General features: G+C 43.0%; 1 protein-coding gene across 1 annotated transcript in view; it reads right to left on the bottom strand.

Moving 5' to 3' along the window:
• Positions 1–416: 416 nt before the first annotated feature.
• Positions 417–21,858, bottom strand: part of rmnd5b (required for meiotic nuclear division 5 homolog B) — a 31,186-nt gene continuing 9,744 nt past the window's right edge. The window contains exons 4-9 of the mRNA XM_052013694.1: positions 21,128–21,228; positions 14,144–14,310; positions 9,788–9,953; positions 5,040–5,142; positions 4,705–4,859; positions 417–3,371 (exon numbers count right to left, since the gene is read on the bottom strand). Coding sequence (XP_051869654.1) covers positions 3,308–3,371; positions 4,705–4,859; positions 5,040–5,142; positions 9,788–9,953; positions 14,144–14,310; positions 21,128–21,228 — 756 coding nt within the window. The 3' untranslated portion in view covers positions 417–3,307. The remainder of the gene's footprint in view (positions 3,372–4,704; positions 4,860–5,039; positions 5,143–9,787; positions 9,954–14,143; positions 14,311–21,127; positions 21,229–21,858) is intronic.

Below are 21,858 nucleotides of genomic sequence, written 5' to 3'. Positions count from 1 at the left end.
TATACTAGAGTGTGGCAGCTGTCTAGTTTTTCTTGGCAATTCCTCTTGGCAAACAGCTTGAATTATTTTTGTTTCATCTCAAGCTTGGGTATATTACTCCTATTAACCATTAATAAATATCCCCAACAGAAGGATGTCTAAGAGAATCATACAGCTGTCCAATAGAGCAAATGCTGAAGGGTAACCAGGTCCTATACCTCATTTCTTCACTTTTGATATCATGAATTCCCTTGAAGGTCAACATTTGTTTCCTTGTGGAGAGATCAGAGCAAATGTCAACATCCCAGAATACAGTGAGGAGACTAACATGTTCCTGCCCACCAACCCCAATCCTATGAGGAAAACTGCTCAAACTATACAGCCACATTTTGCAATTTTTATACTGTGGATTAAAAACAGAAAAGCAATTTCAATCATTCAAGCACTTCAACATATTTATTAAACATCTGTTATATAACATAAATTATATTATGGGCAACAAAATTAAAGTCACGTAACAGTCTAAAATCATCAGGGCACCAAGCTCCCCAAACTGCTGATTGCAGGGTATTCCATGACCTTTCCTTTGCATTCTTCTGGCTTTTTGGGACGACTTGTGACAAGCAAGCTAGGGCATTAAAATTACAGCTCATGAAATGGTGCATTCTTCCAGGTTTTGTTTTGTATTTATACACCATCCAAAAAAAAAGCAAGAATGTGGTGAGGGATGGTCACTTACCACCCTAGTGATTGTGATGTTTCAGAAATGCCAGAGGAAAATTTACCCACTCCTTCCAATTAAAAACTCCGAGCATAGTTTAAGAACCACGTTCCCCACATTTTGCAGGACTTGCCATCCATAAATTTGTTTAGCAACCATGCTATCCACTATTAAACTCATCATCTCTCTACAAACTGTGCATGCATGTTGGGCATCGCTACTGAATCCATTGCAGCCAAGCCTGGGTTGCACATCCTTGTCCATCACAATTGATTCTGACACTCGAGATGGTTATATTTTAATACTTTTGAAGGCTTTAGACATTGTTGACAATGATGTTGAGCACTTTACATTCAGGTTACATTTCATAACCTAGGGAAACCCTAATGTGTGCTGAAACCTCCCATCTTATGCTATTTATCCTAGTCAAATCATTGATTTCTACCTCTGCTGCCCATCTTCTCAGCACTGCTATTGTGGGGGAGGTGAGCAGGACCCAATTTACTTATCCACAGGGATGGACATTACATAGAAGGAAGCCTTCTTTGTAGGACATTCTTCTAAGTTAATATCTGGTAAAAATATTCAGAGGACAAAAAAAAAAGAAGTGCAGGAGGTTCCTTCAGCTTCTTATGAGAATGGTAGAGGGGGAAAGGTTTTCATCTACTGGAGTTTCTGCTCAATGCCATTTGTCTGACGCAGAGTTTGACCTTTACTTAACCTTCTTGATCAAATTGATTCATCTTCACTCCCATTCTATGAAACTGCCGATCAAACCATTGCATGGTGACCAATTATCTGGGATTTAATGCATGCTTCACGAAGAACAGTTAGTGCTGCTGCTTTTAGGGACAACAGGTTTATAATTAACGGGTAACTGGACTTTCTGAAACAAATGATAAACAACCAAGCACTTTCTTCCCCCCCCCCCAACCCAAGATGCATAGTTACAATCAACGTATTGTAGGTCACGACTGACTTGTCAGTACGCCAATATGTAAAACCAGTGCAAGAGGAAATTATGGTGCTATGTCATGGAAAACAACTATCTGCAATGGCACAGTTAACAGGGACATATAACAACCAAATCAGGAATAGTTATAAAAAAGATAAAGTAGACTTATAAATAAAACATCAAATTTAAAAGCTAATTTCTGAAAAACACTGAATAGCCGTCACAGCTGGAGTGACTCCCCGCTCCAACACCATACCCCACCCTAGTCTCTTCTCGGGGTATTCACACCTACAGTCAAGGAAGCAGTACAATTACAATGCACCCTCCCCTCCCAAGTTGGGGTTGCAGCTGGGGAATGGTTACATGGGGCACTAGCAGATCTCTTGCACATGCACGAACTGCTAGTCTGCATAAGAGACCCCAGACAACACAATAGGCAAACTCAACAACTAGGATGGGTGTCACAGGCACCCTGACGCCCTGACCAACATCTCAAGCTGGATAAAGAATGAGAATACCAAGTAACTTCCCTCGTCTCCCAGCTTCAGAACACAACAGTTCTCCTACTTTAGCCCTGGTTATAAATGGGAACATATCTAAAACTTGGGATTTACTGCATAGTTTGACCAATATGTTCAGTGAGTTGCAGTGGGAGTCTCAGAGCAAAATAATTCTATATTGAATTAATTCTACCGAGTTAATTATATGAAACTGCTGCTGACGAAAGTAACAGGAATAGAGAGACAAATCAGTTTTTCCAAGACTTAGGATTCAAAATGTGCTGCAAGTTATTGTCAAATGTCATCACCACAGTCCATAAAGACCAAGGAAAGGGGGTTTGATATGTATTATAGGTCTACGTGTGAAGGGAAGGAGTTACATTGGTGGGCTTCACCTTGCTCGCACTTGGTGACCGATTTCAGGGAATACAAGAGATGGATCAGGTATAATCCACAGCTCCAGCTCCATTACCAAGCCATGCTCTCCAAACCACTCAGAAATATCAAGAGAGCCTTGTGAAATTTCAATATCCTAAAAGTTTGTAATGCTCACTAGCTTTGAATAGCACTGCAATGCACGTCTCCCCAAACTGGGGTTAGTGATGCTGGTGGGGGAGGGAAGAAGGGAATGGGGGATAAAGGCATCTGTGATCGACATTCCCAAACTGAGCAGCGACAAAAAAATGGAACAAGGTGAACTCAAAAAAACGTACATACCATTCAACTTTATCATAGTGAATAGTGTAAATGTATGTACAGCAGTTAATTAATCCACTGGACCACCACTGGCAGGGAACTACTCCACAGCAAACTGTTTATAATGGGTGCTGCCGATATCAAATGGCAACAGTAATTGTACTTAAGCTACCTGATATTTGCTAAGCATTTGCAAGTGGGACAAAAAAAAAGTTAGATAGGACTTAATGGCTAATCCAGGTTCTAGACTAGTGCAAACGAAGTGCAGATCCCACAGCAGCTGGGTGAGCAGGGAACCATCAAGAAACGTCGGCTACAATCCCCTTTAGCCCCATCAGGGCAAGTCACATTCACACCATCTAGCGGGCTAGGCTGGTCACAATTATACAGACACACCCTAGTAACAGCTCTTCTCCAACAGATAGGCACAATGTCCACTGAGCTCAAATATGGTCTTCAGAAATAGATCTGCTTTGCGTCAGAGGGAGCTTGTTCCATTGGACAATAGGGGCACTTTAATCTGTGCAAAGAGAAACATAAAAGAAATGATACAGGAACAGATCACATTGCTCGAAATAAAGAGTCATTAAATTTATGTTAACCGTGTTCTCAGGCAAACATCATATCACCAGCACAATTCTCTTGCAAGCTATGATCAATGCTTTTTCATAAAGCATCATCAGCAGTGGGTCTTTTTTGCTGCTAGTTGGTTGAACTTCTCCTAGGTGAGCTTAGGAGCTCACCAAGGCAAGGATTAATATCATCCTCCCTTAACATCATCTACTGCATTTGGGGCTCCAAGTGTGGCCTCGTCTACATTGGTGAGACCAAACACAGACTGTTTCACAGAACACCTGCGCTCTGTCCGTAACCGCGATCTGCATCTCCCTGTTGCCAGTCACTTCAACTACTCCCTCCACACTATCACTGATATGACAGTCCTCGGCCTCCTCCTCTGCCAGAATTCCAAGCACAAACTGGAAGAACAGCACCTCATTTTCCACCTTGGAACCTTGCAGCCTAACAGCATGAACATTGAATTCTCCCACTTCAGGTAATATTTCCACCCGCCCCCCCCCCCCTCCCCAACACCATGCTTCTTCTTCTTCCCTTTCCTAGCCTTCCCCCCCCCCCCCCTTTTTACCTTTGACCCATCCCCTGGTGGATCTGCTCTCCCCTCCTCCAACGCACCTGCCTATCTCTATCTCTTACCTGCATCTACCTATCACTACCTTGTGCCCAGCACACCTGCCCTCTTTTGTCCACCTATCACTGCTCTGCTTTTCCCTCCTATATATTGGGCTTCCCCCTTTTCCTGTCTTCAGTCCTGAAGAAGGGTCCTGACCCAAAACGTTGACCGCCTGCTTTTCTCCACGGATGCTGCCTGACCTGAGGAGTTCCTCCAACATCACTGTGTTTTTCATCTAGATTCCAGAATCTGCAGTCCTTTGTTTCTCAAGGATTAGGCCTTCTAACCATGGTGGCGTCAACCCAACACATCACCAGGAAACTGGTGAAGAGCCAGGAGGTTCTTGACTAACACTGAAGTCAATGCAGTGCAGAGGTGGAGTGGGACACACAAACACTCGAGGGAGTGAAACCCAATCACTTCAGCCTATTACGTGCAAGGGAAACAATGGGAAGGAGTAAAACAGAAAATATGGAGGACGATGCTATACTTTACAAGTCAGAGGTATGCATTTCTTTATATCTAACAGCATAAATTATTTCTTCTCATCCCCATTAAAGTCTGCAGCCCCTTTCAGAAACTCACCATTTCTACCAACCACAGGTAGTATCAGTCACTAAGATGCAGCACTGCATTGTGTACATTTTTCCACTGAGGTACTTACTTCCCACCGTTTATCAGTTTGTTCAACGCATCTCTGGAGATCACGTGGCCGCAGATCAGTTTCATCGGAGGGTTGGATTCAGTAGCTTGCTGTCGGAGGATGGGGCAGGCGAACACAGAGTGGTACCAGCACTTCTTCCCCAGCTCAATCTCAATCTGAGAGAAATAAAAGGAGAGTTTTAGATTTTTGTTTTCCTGTCTGGACAAGGGGTAACAAAGTCTGCAGAAGATGCTGGCGTTTGCTTCTATCCAAGCTGTACGACAAGTCAGCTGACACATTGGTTGAACAGCGTTTTGTTTTGAGGTACTGACGTGCCACCAATAGGCAACACTCACCGGAAGCTCGTCCTTTTGGCTCCATATCCCTGTGCATTGTCGCTGTTCAATTACTGCCTTGATATTCAGCAGAACCGGTAATGCCAGACATCCAGCAGAAAAGCTGTGAAGGTAGAAAGAATATGGTCAACTGTAGAGAGCGAGAGCACTAACCAAGTCTCTGGACAAGGATCACGATCAGTTGTGGATTGGAAATGTACTCTTGTTTAACACAAATAGTGACAAAAAAACATCACTTCATGGCACTGCCCACTTCAAGAAACCAGAAAAGCCTTGGAACTGCCAAAAGTTCCACCCCCCACCACCCCATTAACTGACAATCTTACCAGGAAGAATGAAACAGGAGAAATGTTCCTTCACTACAACAGTAGGCTGTTCCCCATTTCTTTTATATTTGAGAGGTTGGAGACTCGAATTCTCTCTCGAATCAAAAGTGGATGATTTGTCATTAGATTCAACACCTACTTGCCCAATATCCAGACCGTCTGTGCTTGTTCCAGGGACAGTTCCATCTCCCATATAGTACAGAGCAACAGCAATTGCCGCTCATACTAAAGTGAATCTAACTAAACAATTTTCATAAGCACAGGCAACTGGAGCCTTACAACACAGAAAGCAGCATTTAGCCCAATGTGCCTATCCCTGCTTTTTAAAAGAGCTATTCAATTAGCCCCAACTTCCTTGCTCTTTATGCAAACCCCCTGCAAAGTTCTTTCTATCCAAGTCCTCTTCCAATTCCCCATGTAAATTTACTCCTGACTCTCGTACCAATACCTGGATAAATTCCAGATCTTAACAGCACATGGCATGAAGACATTTTGTCTCGTGTCCTCCTTTGTTCTCTTCCTAGTTATCTTTTACCACTCTCCCACTGTCAGTGGAAATAGTTTATCTTTGTATTGTCTCAACAAAATCTTTGTTTTGAGCACCTCCATTAAATCTGATTGAAAAACCCTGGCTTCTCTGTAGCATCATAAAGTTTCATGGCAGATTTTAGAAGCTTCCAAATTGTTCAAGGCCCAATCACTGGTTTTCCCACAAACTCAAAAACCATTTAAAGGAGAATACACTTTGGAACCAATTTCTGCTCCAGGCTATAATACTACCTGTGCAAAATCTGAAAACCATCCTATAAAGATTTCTGGCTCCTTAACAAATTGTTCCATTGACCAAATTTATCTCATCTTCCTGAGCAAATATTTTTCTTGCTAATTCCTCACTTAGTTAGCTTCCAATCAAGCCTTGTGCAAGCACATTATTTTGCACCCACTTAATCCATCTAATTGCTTCCATATTTCTTGCACAGAATCCCAGAATTCATATTGCACAACACAATTCTGCCTAATTAATGTTGAATTTAAGATCCATCATCACATCATCCCAGTTTTACAAGCATATCTCTCAAGGAAAAAAAACTTCACTCTGTCAGCTATACGGAAGACAAACAGAAAACGCGCTGCATGATAGTTGCAGTCTAAGCCTCTCAATTAAATTGGGGTTACTGAACAAAGTCATTTATTGAGCCCATTGTCTTATTTCCACAAATGTTGACCAGATGCTGAAAGTCATCTGAGAATTTGGATGAAAAGGTTCCAGAAATTATAAGACTTATGGAATCTGATAAAGACAAGTAATATTATGGGAACATATATTGCCAATCTTCTGTTATGATAGACATATGGAGTTATCTCCCTGGAGCCATTCCTCCCTGGAGATTCAACTGCACAGCACAAAGCTCCTGTGTTGGAAGCTGTTTAAATGATACCCTTTAACAATGTACATCGATCATTCATTTCCAAAGTACAGCCAGAGGACATCATTTAGATGGTGACTGGCAGCAGGGCTGATGTTGTGCTCTCTTCCTGTGGATGCAGATTCCAATTGATGTAATCCTTGCTAGATTCAAGATTGACCAACAGCACAATTTAGGTTTACACCTGGGGCCAGGTGGAGTAGATGATTCAGCCCACAATTTAGAGCATTAACCAATTTGTCCAGTGGAGGAGAGCAGCTGGATTATTTGTCCAACAGCCGAGATTGAAGAAGTAGACAGAAACGTGTGCTCATAATATGTAAAGCTGCAACTTCATAACATCCCACTTTGACCTGTAATACCCAATGGTCAACATTCATAAAAGATCAACAGTGCTGAAAGAAACAACTTTACAGTAAAATTAAAGGTTGTGAAAAGAGAAGGAATGAAACACCTACAAGTTTCTGTGCTCTACAACTATAACTCTATAACAAGAGCTCATTCAGATACAAGATGGGACAAGCAGCCTTCAAATCAGAATATCAAGCAGTGAAAAACTGAGTAGCTATTTAATACAAAAATGAAGGACAAGTTGTATGAATTTGGTCTAAAAACATGGAATTTTTACACCAGTTTTTGCTTGAGTCCTGAATGCTAATCATATGAATCGGAAAACAACCTAGAGCAAAAACAGAACCAACCTCAACAGGAATATTAAACTGCAGTGACACACACTGAAACCAAGAACTGATCTTATCTCTTCACCTGCCAGTGGCTCCCAGGGATTTTACCTTCCCTGCTCTGAGCAGGTTTTGAAAAAGAGATTTCAGTTGAAGTCATGGGAACACAAACAAAAATCGCTGTAATATATTCAAATTCAGAAATTCCCCTTCCTATATTTACAATTGTTGGTTTGCCTGCAACTTTTCATTCCAGAACTGAAGCAGTTGATGAAAATTGGCATTTGATTCCCCCTCCCCACCCCCACCTCAGCTGGTTAAACCTCAAGATTAAGCTGGTTACGTGACGGAGTTAATGGTCACCATTGCTGACAGGACTCTCAACGGCTTCTGTTCCATTTCCTACATTTCTGTTCTCAAATCCTCTCCTCCCAATGCAAAGATAGGGTTCCCCTTGTCCTTGGCTTCCACCCACCAGGCTCCACATTCATCCTATGTAATTTCTGATGCTTTCAATGAGATTCTACCAGACAACTAGTCCCCTCTTGGTACTCCAGAGGGACTGTTCCCTCAGAGCACTTGGTTCACCCATCCTTCTCCATCACTTACACCCAGTCTCATGGCATCTTTCCATGCAATCACTGGAGATGCAACATCTGCACGTTTATTGCTTCCCTTCCCACCATCCATTGATCCAAACAATCCTTCCAGGTGAAGCAGCAATTCATTTCCAATTTGGTGAATTGCATCTGTGCTCTCGATACCTTTTCCTCTGTATTGGAGAAACCAAAGACTGACTGGGTGACCACTTTGCAGAATACCTCCATTCAGTCCACAAGGGTGACTCCGAGCTTTCAGAGGCCTGTTACCCGAATTCTCCATCCCATTCTGATCTCTTGGTCTTTGCCCCCCCCCTTACATTGGTCCAAAGGAGCCCAATGCAAACTTGAGTAACAACTTCTCTTCTTCCACTGAAGCAAGCTTTTGTCCTCAGGACTCACACTATGTTCAACAGTTTCAGATAACCAGCCTTTCCAGTTTGTCAGAACAATTCTCCGTAGGAGCAGAGAATTCTGAGTGCGGTCATCAGGTCCAGCAACATCTGTGGATCTGTGGTGGTGGTGAAGGGGCACAGAAGCATTAGAATTTTCATGACGGGGAGGGGCGAGGGAGGTCATCAACCTGGGCTGTTTCTTTTGCTACAGATGCTGCCTGGTCTACCGAGCATTTAATGAATCCCAGTTTCCAGCAACTGCGGATTTTTGCTTTTTAATCCTTGGTCAGTTCTGTGCAACTCAGTTCTTCTCTCCACAGATGCTGCCCGACCTGTTGGGTTTCGCAGCATTCTCCATTATTTTAGATTTCTGGCAACAACTGTGCTCTTTATTTCAGAGTTCCACCACTTTTATTCTCAACTCTGTTCTCCCTCTATCTTCACCTCCTCCAGACAGATTAGCTGCCATTAACAAGCCATCACTGCCCTTTGTCAACACCAACCTGTGTCATCCATTTCCTCTTGGCCTCCACCCAACCACGGATGATCTCTTTGTTCCCCTCAAGTCCTGCCTGTGATTTAAAACATGCCTGCTTTCTGTATTTTCCCCATTCTGATGCAAAGCCATTGATGGAAACGTCAACAGTTTCTTTCTCCACATGAGTATATCCAGCACTTTGTTTTTATTTCAAGTTTACTGCATCTGAAGATTTTTCTGATTTTCCTTTGCATCACAGAGATAACTAGGTCAATGTAATGAATCTTTACGGCCGACATCCTTATTCTGCAGTTTAACAGTTTCATTCTACAGGGAAATTAACTCAAAAGCACCAAGCCCAACAATTAGCTTAGTCCAGTTCCCAAACACTGTTGGACACTCATCACATGAGCCCACTGTGAACAATACACCGGTATGCAACTTAGTGCTCAGGATTTCTGCAAATGAGAGTTGAGAATTGCATTGGCTCCAAGAGGTATTACTACATGCTATGCTCTCACTGGCTGAGCCCCAATGAGGCAATGCACTCTCACTGGCTGAGGGAACACAAGCAACATGGCTGCACTCAGCAAGCTGGTAACTTATGGTGATTTTATTCATTTTTTTTGTTGAGTATTTTAGTTTTTTTCTAGTAAATTTATCTTTCTTCCACTCTAAAAGCACTATCAGCATTCCTTGAGGTGGTGGTAAACAAGGTAAATTAGGAATAGGTAAAACAATTGTCTTGTTTTTAAAAAAGGATGCATATGATGTCAAAAGTTCAATCACAGAAAATTAGAATATTAAAAGGCAGAGATTGCGGCTCCGTGATGTTGATCTTACCTGACGCTGAGAGGGGACTCAACTGAAAGACCGAGGAGGGCACAGGCATCTCTGGTGAAGATGTCACAGATGTCTGCCCACTGATTTGAATCCAGCAGATGGAGGTATGGGGAGTTTGCAATGCCATGCCGCAGGTAAACCAGGCTTCCCATCAACACTTGGATGTCTGGAATGACAACTCATGTATTACCATTGAGCAATTCATAGAAGAGTTAAATGCCTCAGGCCAAAGCCAACACATTGGAAAACAGGTAGAATAGTGTCTTTCTCCCAGGGTGGAAATGTCAAATACTACAGGGCGTAGCTTCAAGATGAGAGTGGGAAAGTTTAAATTTACAGAGCCAGATTTTTTTTAAAAAGTGGTAGGTGCCTGGAATGCGCTGCCAGGGGAGGTGATGGAAACAGATTCAAAAGCATCATGTAATAGGTATTTATACAGACACATAAATAGGCAGGGAATGGAGGGATATAGACCATGTGCAGGCAGGTGTGCTGTTTTAATTGGCATCAATGTTGGCACAGACATCGAGGGCTGAAGGGCCTGTTCCTGTGCTATGTTCTGTTTCCAGTGAGAATAAGTTAGAAGATCAGTAACTGTTAACAACAACAAAAAGAGCTAGAATATGGAAGCCATGGCAGCGCAAGAGTGAATCCAGGTTTGATCTTGAACCCAGGTGTCAAACTCTCTGGAGTTTGCACATTCTCTGTGACTACATGGGTTTTCCCCGGGTGCTTCACTTTCTTTCCACATCCCAAAGATGTACTGATAGTTAACTGACTACTGTAAACTAAAGGGTGGTTGGTGGGTAATGCAAGCGAGGGTACATTGCAGGGTTAGAGTGAAACAAAAAGGGAGAAATGAGAATGATGGGATTACTCTGCCACCATAAACTCAATGGGCCAAATGGCCTCTGTGTCATAGTAAACAAATACAGACAAAATACACACACCACAATCTAAAATAATGACCCTACTTTCAACCATAAATGTACAGTTAACATCTGTGCAGTTCACAACATGCCATTTGCTCCATGATGCAGAAACACTAAGATGAAACCAGATTTTCCAGGGTTGCTTTGTAAGAATGCTACAAACAAAACACAACCCTTAAGATAGACCAGAACCACGCCAGGGAAGGGCAGCTGTAATGAAACAGGGTGTCAACACCAAGTGCATTAACTGTTGAGAAACCAGTAGAGCAAGTGTGGCTGAAATCTGGTTAGGGAGCGATTTGCTTACAGAGACTGCATGCATTGCATACGCAAAGTTCAGGGAATCTGTAACTGACTGTGGCATGGATAAATGTAGAATTAATTAAATTACTGCCTAATTAAGGCAGGTGTAATGCTTTTTGTATAATTCACAGTAGATATACTAATGCTTTCAGAGACCACTGGCAGAGATGGTTATGTATTTTTAGAAATATTGTATGAACTTTATTCCATCAAACATGAGATTACCTTGATGGACAAAAGTCCTGAATTTACTCCACTGTATTTAGGTATTTTATTATGCTTTGTTACATTAAGTTAAGTGACCATCTTTTACTCCAGTGCCTTAAAACATCATTAAGAAACCTTTAAATATTTCAGTGCTGAATGCTCCCAAGCATTTTGGAAGCCTCATTGAATGCTCAAGGTGAACGGACAGTGCCACAGGTAGGATACACAGGCCCATCCCAGAGAATTATCCATGAGTAACCAAGGAAGGGAGACCTTATTCTGCTCCATTAGCTGATCTCAGTCAAGAGGGCAATTGGAACACAAGACTGGCGATGGGTATCACAGATTCAGGAGATGGATGATCTGCCTGCTCCTACATTCTATACTTCAACCTCTCCTGAAAGTCACCCATTTGAACAGGAGGGGAAAAATGGAAAAGCAACTGAAAGGCCTCACTGTCATACATACACACACACACACACACACACACACACACACACACACACACACACACAAAGAGTAAAATGCTCTTCAAAGCCTAGCAATATTGATGTTCTAAGGAGGAGAAAGACAGAAAGACTGAAACGGGAGGATCCGGTATGGAGAGTCGTGCAGTGCTGGTCTGAGGAAGCAGATGAGCTCCTACGTGACTGCTTTGAGACAGTGGACTGGTCCATGTTCAAAAACTCAGCTGCCAGCCTTTGATGAATATGCCACCACCATCACAGACTTTATCAGCAAGTGTGTGGAGGACTGTGTACCAAAGAAGACAATACAGGTGTTCCCAAACAGGAAACCATGGATGAACTGGGAGATCCACTCCCTACTGAAGGAGAGGACTGCTGCACACAAATCTGGTGATCCTGATCTGTACAAGAAATCGAGGTATGACCTTCGGAAAGCTATCACGGATGCCAAGAGGCAATACCAACTCAAAAGAGAGTCCCTGACCAGCCGTCAGTTATGGCAGGGCTTACATGCCATAACAGGCTACAAGACGAAGTTGGGCTGCATAGCTAACAACAGTGCATCCCTTCCTGATGAACTTAACGCATTCTATGCATGTTTTGAACAAAAGGGAAGTGGATTGTCACCATCCACCCTGACATCCATCAACGCAGCTGAACCTGTGATCACAGTGGAGGACGCAAGATCAGTCTTCCGGAGAGTGAACACAAGGAAAGCACCTGGACTGGATGGTGTCCCGGGCCGCGTACTCAGATCTTGTGCTGATCAGCTGGCAGAAGTATTTGCGGACATATTCAACCTCTCCCTGCTCAATCTCAGGTTCCCTCCTGTTTTAAGGAAGGCCACTATCATCCCGGTACCAAACAAAAGCAAGGTAACATAGCTCAATGACTACCGACCAGTGGCTCTGACATCCACCATCATGCAGTGCTTTGAGAGGTTGATCATGGCACGCATCAACTCCAGCCTACCAAACAACCTGGACCCATTGCAATTCGCCTATCGGCGAAACAGGTCTACAGCGGATGCCATCTCCCTGGCCCTACACTCAGTTCTGGAGCATTTGGACAGTAAAGACACATACATTAGACTATTGTTTATTGATTACAGCTCTGCCTTCAATACAATAATTCCAAGCAAGCTTGTCACCAAACTCCAAGACCTAGGACTCAACACCTCCCTCTGTAACTGGATCCTTGACTTTCTAACAAACAGACTGCAATCAGTGAGGATAGGCAGCAATACCTCTGGCATGATTATTCTCAACACTGGTGCCCCACAAGGCCGCATCCTCAGCCCTCTACTCTACTCCCTATACACTCATGACTGTGTGGCCAGATTCTGCTCTAACTCCATCTACAAGTTTGCAGATGATACCACCATTGTAGGCTGTATCTCAAACAGCGATGAGTCGGAGTAAAGGAAGGAGATAGAGAGCTTAGTGGAATGGTGTCATGACAACAACCTTTCCCTCAATGTCAACAAAACTAAAGAGCTGGTCATTGACTTCAGGAAAGGGAGCAGTGTACACACACCTGTCTACATCAGTGGTGCTGAGGTCGAGAGTGTTCACAGCTTCAAGTTCCCGGGAGTGAACATCACCAACAGCCTGTCCTGCTCAAATCACATAAATGCCACGGTCAAGAAAGCTCACCAGTGCCTCTACTTCCTCAGGAGGCTAAAGAAATTTGATTTGTCCCCTTTGACTCTCACCAACTTTTACCGATGCACCATAGAAAGCATCCTATCTGGATGTACCATGGCTTGGTATGGCAACTGCTCTGCCCAAGACCGCAAGAAGCTGCAGAGAGTTGTGGACACAGCGCAGCGCATCACAGACACCAGCCTCCCCTCCTTGGACTCTGTCTGTACCTCTCATTGTCTTGGTGTAGCAGCCAGCATAATCAAAGACCCCACCCACCCGGGACATTCTCTCTTCTCTCCTCTTCCATTGGGTAGAAGATACAGGAGCCTGAGGGCACGTACCACCAGACTTAAGGTCAGTTTCTATCCCACTATGATAAGGCTTATACAATGAGATGGACTATGACCTCACGATCTACCTTGTTGTGACCTTGCACCTTATTGCACTGCACTTTCTCTGTAGCTGTGACACTTTACTCTGTACTGTTATTGTTTTTACCTGTACTACATCAATGCACTCTGTACTAACTCAATGTAACTGCACTGTGTAATGAATTGACCTGTACGATCATTTTGTAAGACAAGCTTTTCACTGTACCTCGGTACAAGTGACAATAATAAACCAATACCAAAAAATAGAAAGACAACCTAATGCACTTTATTAATTCTGTTATCAGTTTGATTGAAAGGTTCATTCAATCATACTGTCTTACTGTAAATATAGCCACTGTAAGCTTGCTACCTAATTAGCTTTCAATTAAGTCAGCCTTTTAAACAATTGACCAAAGACCTTCCAGCTGACCTCTTTGATGTTGTTGTGCAAAGGGCTGAAAGTTCTTGGCATATTCCAGTGCCTCAATTTGGTTGATGATGCCGCCAGTCAGTAGGCTTATGAAATACAACCTGTGCAATTTGAACTCCAACGTGCTGTTCAAAGCCAACAGCCTGTCCCGGTTTGCCATGGCCCACCTAAAGTGACAGAAACAGAGCATTAAAACTAGACTCAAACAAGAGAAAAAAAAACCTCATTACATTAACTACATTGTTCACGAGCACTTAAAAGAAATTGGACTCAAATGCCAGCAAGGCCCTTGACAAGGTCCTGCATGGCAGGCTAGTCTGGAAGGTTAGATCGCAAGGGTCCCGGGGAGAGACAGCTAATTGGATTCATAATTGGCTCAATGGTAGGAAGTAGAGCGTGATGGTCAAAGGTTGTTTCTCGGACTGGAGGCCTGTGACTAGTGGTGTGCCACAAGGGCACGTGCTGGGACCTTTGTTGTTTGTTATTTATACAAACAATTTGGATGTACACGTACAAGGCGTAGTTAGTAAGTTTACTTATGATACTAAAATAGGTGGTATCATAGACAGAGAAGGTGGTTATCACTTGGTAAGTGGGCTGAGGATTGGCAAATGGCTTTCAATTCGGATAAGTGCAAGGTGTTGCATTTTGGGAAGTCAAACCAGGGTAGGACTTGCACAATGAATGGTCAGGGCCTGGGGAGTGTTATAGATTAGAGGGACTTAGGAGCACAAGTACATTATTTCACTGAAAGCAGCATGAGGTAGACAGGTTTGGCACGGTGGCCTTCATCAGTCAGGGCATTGAGTATAGGAGTTGGGACGTTGCGTGGCAGTTGTACGTGATGTTGGTGAGACCTCACTTTGAGTATTGTGTTCTGTTTTGGTAGCCCTGTTACAGGAAAGGCACAATTAAACAGGAAAGAGTGCAGAGAATATTTATGAGGATGCTGCCAGGACTCGAGGGCCTGAGTTATAAGGAGAGGTTGGGCAGGCTAGCACTTTATTCCTTGGAGTGTAGGAGATTGAGGGGTGACCTTACAGAGGTGTACAAAATCATGTGGGGCATAGGTAGAGTGAACACACAGTCTTTTTTCCACGGAAGGGGAACTGAAAACTAGAGGGCATTGATTTAAGGTGAGAGAATGAAAGATTTAAAGAGAGACCTCAGAGGCAACTTCTTCATGTAGAAGGTAGTGCGTATATGGAATGAGCTGCCAGAGAAAATGGTTGAGGCAGGTACGATAACAAGATTTAAAAGACATTTGGACATGGATACAAAGGGCTAAACATGAGCAAATGGGACTAACTTGGTGGACGCCATGGCTGGCATGGATGAGTTGGGCCAAAGGGCCTTTCTCCATGCTATAATACTCTATGACTCTAATACTTAACACAACAGCTACAAAATTAAAAAAAGGGTTTCACAAATATTATGTTATAAATAACCAACCACTGACAATATCTAAACAGTTAAATTGCTGCTTCATTCCAAGCCATTGGTTGGCATCAAGTTTATCTCGACACTGACAGCCCAAGTGCTTCACAAAGTCACAATCAAATGGAAACTGGCATCAGGTTTTAAAAAAGGGAAATATTGAAGGATGTGGCTGAAGAGAGACGGGTTTTAATGTGGCTGTTAAAAGGAAGGAGACATATGGAGAGGATAATGCACCGGAAGAAGGAATTCCACAGCAAGGTGCCTGAACTCTGCCAACAATGATGGTGCACAAAATGACGGTCATAGGAAACCATGGCCCTGATAGGGTTGCGGAGTGGGAGTGGGCACTGAGAAAGGAAGCAGCAAAAAGGCAGCTAAAAGTGCAAAGCTGATGATTTTAAATTGAAGACCATGGTGGACTGGGAGCTGATAGGAGGTCAACATCACTCAGAGGGGCAATGAGTGAAGAGGACTTGGTGCAGAGTTCTGGCAGAGTTGAGATTCAGAGGGTAGTGCACTTCCAGGGACCCTCCTTACAGCTCCTGGAACACATGTCTGACCCTGACCTCGGATGCTGCCAGTGTGGAGTTTGCACGCTCTCTTGATGAGAGAGTGGATTTCATCAGGGTACTCCGGTTTCCTCCCACAAGATGCACTGGTAGGGTAACAACCCCTTAGTTTTGGTTAATGGCAAAAAGAATCAAAGGGCAGTTGATGGGCATGTGAGAGAGAATGTTGCTAGGAAATAAGGAGAGGGTCATAGCCATACCGCACAGAAAGAGGACCTCCAGCTCACCACATCCATACCGACCCTTTCACCCATCTACATTGATCCTATTTCCCACATTAGTACATTCCTGCGTAGGTGGTCCAAATGGTTTACTCCCGAGAGTCAGTATGGACCAATGGACTGAATGCTCTCCTTTTGCATCATTGAGATTCCCTCAGGTGATGCACTGGAGACTCGGTCTTTGATCCTGACCCCAGAACTCTCAGACTTAGAGGTGAGACTGTAGCCACCAGGAGTGCATCCCAGATCAATAGTGTATGCTTGGGAAAGCAGGGGCAGTGGCATCTAACAGAATGCAGAGTCTGTGGAATCAAATCAGGTGTACAGTTGGTGGGATCAAATAGGATGCCAGAGCTGAAAATAATTTAGGTGAACCCAAGACCAGGAATGAAATAGGTGTTGTCTTTGCATACTTAATCAGAAGAAACTGCAACTCATCTGCCACTGAATATTAGACAAGCAGTGCAGGATGTTGTGAGCATATATGTGGATGCTGTCCACATATAGTAGGTCCTCGATTCACAAAACAGATACATTCCTGGAAAGCTTTTCATTAAGCAACATTTTTAAAATTGAAACTGCTGAAGGACATGTACTGTGTGTATTTTGGAACAGTGTATTCCTATGGGCAGAGAGTTGTACATTATTTATTACAGCAAAATAGTAACTCTGCAAATCAAAGACGTGCAAATGGGACTAGCTCAGGTAGGCAACTTGGTCGGCGTGGACAAGTTGGGCCAAAGGGCGTGTTTCCATGACGTGGCTCAAAGAGTCATAGGATTATAGTAAAAATTTGTAAATGAAATAAATGTTCATAAAACAAGGAATTACTCTATTTCTGGATGGTGTCACCAAGAGAGAGCACACAGATGAAGGAGAAGGGGGCGCAACGTGGGAAAAATGTGAAGGAACATGGAGAGGATGTGGCAGGTCATCAGAGGGTGTAGGTGTAAGTGAAGGCCAGTCCCACTGAACTGTACATGGGAAACAAGGCACGGGGGAAAGATCATATGGTCAATTGTGTCAAAGGTTAGAGACTTAAGATTTTTGTCATTTATTATTACAGGCCCTTTTTCAAGCTTCAATAACAACAGTTAACTTCAGACCTCGACAAACATATAGAATAGAAATCCCATGAATGGTCGCCAGCTTTTTGCAGTTTCACTAATGACCATTTGGTGGTGCTGTTGTGCAAGTTTCTGAAATTTCTTTCCCCATCTTTCACTTATTCCTACATTAAAGTAAAATATTGACCGACTGAACACAACATCAGTTTTAGGAAGAAAACAAGATCTGCTCACTTTAGCTGCACACATGGTGTGCAAAGGCAAGCAACTTATCAGGGTGATTGAATAAATTCACACCACAAAATGTCGCGACGAGCTCCTCCTCAGGCAGTGCCTCAGGGTCAGGAATGCTTCCCTTCTACTCCAGTTCTGAAGTGACTGATGAGACCAATGTGGGACTTGCACACCGTCACTTTTGGGTGGGTATTCAGAGAGATGGTGACTCCTTCCATCATTCTTCTTGTTCAAACTTTTTATTAGTTTTCAAATTAATACAGATTAATATATAACATCAATGATTGTTCTCCTGATCTCTTTGTATTACATATACAATCATGGCATGGATAATCATAAAGAACAATAAAATATTTAAAAAATCTGTAGATCCTTCGATCTCTTAGTAAATGAATATAATATAAAAGAAAGGAAAGAAAAAGATTTCTTATATATATAAAAAAAGAAAAGAAAGAAAAAAATCCCCAAGTCAATAAGAAAAATTATAAATAATATGTCAAACCAAACTAAACAGAAAAATTTCAAAAAGAACAAAATAAAGAAAAAAAGATTGGACTGAAATTTCTCAGTAGAAATAGAGCAATATTATGTTGTCAACTCCATTCCTCTAAACTGGAGAATTATTGAAAGGGGATCTATAATCATGTGAAAATATTGAATAAATGGACTCCAAATATCTTCAAATTTAAGCGAAGGATTAACAGTACCACTCCTAATTTTTTCCAAGTTTAAACATGATATAGTTTGAGAGAACCATTGAAAAGCAGTAGGGGGTATTGGATCCTTCCATTTAAGCAAAGTGGATCATTTGGCCATTAATGTAACAAAGGCAATCATATGGTAAGCAGAAGCAGATAAATGGCCAGATTCTATCCTTGGTAATCCAAAAATTGTAGTGATAGGGTGAGGTTGTAAATCAATATTCAATACAGTTGAGATAATGTTAAAAATGTCTTTCCAATATTTTTCCAAAAGAGGACAGGACCAAACCATGTGTCAAAAAAGCCACCTCCAAATTACATCTGTCACATATAGGATTTATATGGTGATAAAAACAGGCTAGCTTATCTTTTGACATATGGGTCCTGTGGACTACCTTAAACTGTATCAAAGAGTGTCTGGCACACATTGAAGATGTATTAACTAAATGAAGAATTTTCTTCCATGTCTCTGTGGGTAAAGATGTCTGGAGTTCACTTTCCCATTCATTCTTAATTTTGTCCAGTGATTCTGGAACCTTCCATCATTTTTGCTTGTGAATTCCTAAAGAGACTCTTTCCTGGATGTTCCTTCTCCATTGTAAGCTGTCAGGGGCCAGGGATTCCCATAAGTTTTTGGGAATGTTACATTTCTGTTTCCCCCAAAGCAGCGTTAAGAACATCCTGGAATCTCCTCCCCACCAGAGTCTGCTTGGTAATCTCTTCCCTCAAGGAGAGCTCAGAATAGAGAGGTCATTTCAGGAGTTTGGGGTCAGCCAACCAAATGATGTGGCCTGCTCACCAGACCCAGCTGAGTGTAATTAGGGCCTCAGCACTGGGGATGTTGGCCTGACAGAGGACACTGACATTAGTTTGCTCGTAGTGTTGCTATGAGGATTTTGCAGACACACATTGGTGGCATCCCTCCAGTGCTCCCAGGTGTTTACTACAAGTTTTCCAGGTCTTGGGATGCAAACAAGGGGGCAGGCAATCACTGCTGCTAAGCAGTGCAGAGTTCGAGGTCACACCTTTCCTCCGCTGGTCAAAAGAAATGCTGATGGGCTGGAGGCGGTGGCAAATTTGGTCATCAATGTTCACCTGTGCAGTTTTATCATTAACCCCAGGGACAATCTACAAGCACGTGTTTAGGATGTGGGAGGAAACCAGAGCACCCAGAGGAAACCCTGGCAGTCAGAGGGAACTTGCAAACTCTGCACCTACAGCACCCAAGGTCAGGATCGACCAGGTCCCTGGAGCTGTGAAACGGCAACACTAACTGCTGCACCACTGTGCCACCCTTGCTTGACAGAGTCAAAGGCCAAGGCCACACCACTTTCATTTGTGCTCATTGGTGGTCTTCAACAGTGCACATTGAGTGCTGAGGGAAGATTGATCCCTGGAGTTTTCAAGGCCAGAGGCAGAAAACAAAACTGTCCCCATTCATACTGCCAGCTGCCATTGTTCAAGATTGTCATCCCATCAGAGACTGCCAACCAGCTACAGGACAAGTAAACGTGGTCAATCACAACTCCAGGTAGTGGTGGCCAGCATGGCATTCTGCATAGTCTTGTTAATTCCCAACTGACCACTAAGAGATTGTAGGAGTAAGATCCTGTCATGATAAGACAGTCAAACATGGCCAATACCAGCACTCAAGTTATACCATTGACAATATTAAACAAAAACTACAAACATTTACACTTCTCTGACAATCACCAACACGTTCTAACCACAACCTTCAGCAATAATCTCATTGCAATGTCCTTGGAGGGGAACTGTTTACACACCCCAGCTGGTTACTGGTTCACGGAGAGGGAAAGAGAGCTGGGGCCTGTCACAAAAGGAGAACTTGGAACTGAATTTGGACTCCGAGAGACCTGCACCACTGAAGTGGTGCTTACAAAGCAACATCCAGCCACTCCATCCTAGTGGCAGACTGACAGGACCAGGGTTCCTCGGAGCTTGTGAGGCTGTTGCCAGTACACAGGAGCCAGAATTAGCAGTGCAAATGCTGGATGCAAGCTTATTGGATGTAGGATACCCAGAACCCAAATTTAAATGGTGTCAACATGAAGACAGTTAGAGATGTACAGGAGGTGCATCACCATACATTCCTGCAAAGAGGAAATGTCAAAGACGTCGATTAAGAATGGGGAATAAAAGTGGTTTATCCACATTAAATATATTTTTTTTCTTTTCCATGCTCCAAGTGTGTAGAAGGCATTGTTAAATCACCTCAAGGAACAGATGCAAACAAATCCTTTCACTGGAAGCCTCCTGGCCCTATCTTACACCATCCTGACTTGGAAATGCATTACCATTCCTCTATCATTGCAGGGCCCGAATCCTGGAACCGGCAGTACTGTGGGAGAACTTTCTCCACAAGGACTGCTGAGGCTCAGGGATGAGGCTCCACCATCGTCCTCTGATTAACAGCCAGGGAAAGGAGTTACTTGCTGCACTTGCCAGCAATGCCCAAAAAGCCTATAAATAAAAGAACATTTTCACCAATCTTGTCAGATACTGACACTTTTTAAACAGGCACTGATAAATGACTTACTTTAAGGCTACTGATCAATTGATCAGCTTTCATCTTGAAAGAGGAGGTCCCCATACCTGTACTTCACATCGCTGTCTGAGTAAATGCAACCATCCCAATGGTGGGGAGCCACTGACTCTCAACAGTTGGGAGAACAGTATTAAATGAGCTTGTACACAGGAAGGGGGAAAAAGGGAAATTTACGCTGTGACTTACTCCAGTGCTGGCCTCAAATCTCGCACCCGCAGTGCCTCCAGGATCCTGTTCAACTCTAGAAAGGGTTCCTTCTGACAGAGGTCAATACATATTCCAGATTCCTGGGAAAAGATGGAAATGGGTTTTACCACGTTTAGTTCTCAGTGACAGCGATCTCAATATCACATGGAGGAAATATTTGAATTTCTGAATTTTACAGAAACGTTATTTATAAAAAAATACAATGTTTAGTGCTAAGTTCTGTCATATAATACAAAGAGAGAGGGGTAAGGGGTAGCTGGCTATAGTTGTTGTGGGCCAGTCTCAACTTCAGTGTGGCTTTCAGTTCTGGGCACCATAGATTAGCATGTTAATGGTTTAGAGGGTTCCACATGATATTTCATATTTATTCTCATCTTTTCTGACAACATAGTAGGCCATTTGACCCATTGATTCAATGGCAGTTCTCAGAGCAATAACAGAGGTGGTCACAATTGACAATGTACAAGGGACAAACCACCCTCACAAAGAGTGGGCCAGCAAACAGGGATGGTGGTTTGAGATAACTGATAAGAAAACCAAAATTAACTTGAAGATTTAAAAAAAAAACAAATAGTCATTACAATCTGAAGTGTATTGTTTGATGGAACCAGCTATCGTTGTAATCTTTCCTTGTGAGGGAAAGATTTACAGGACAACAGGCAAACAGAGTGAAGAGACTGGAAGCAGTATCAAAAGAGCCAGCACAGACA

This window comes from Pristis pectinata, chromosome 4 (assembly GCF_009764475.1).
Source record: "Pristis pectinata isolate sPriPec2 chromosome 4, sPriPec2.1.pri, whole genome shotgun sequence".
NCBI classification, from domain to species: domain Eukaryota; kingdom Metazoa; phylum Chordata; class Chondrichthyes; order Rhinopristiformes; family Pristidae; genus Pristis; species Pristis pectinata.
Note: the sequence above shows the minus strand (reverse complement) of the source record. Positions and strands in the feature narration are given on the sequence as shown.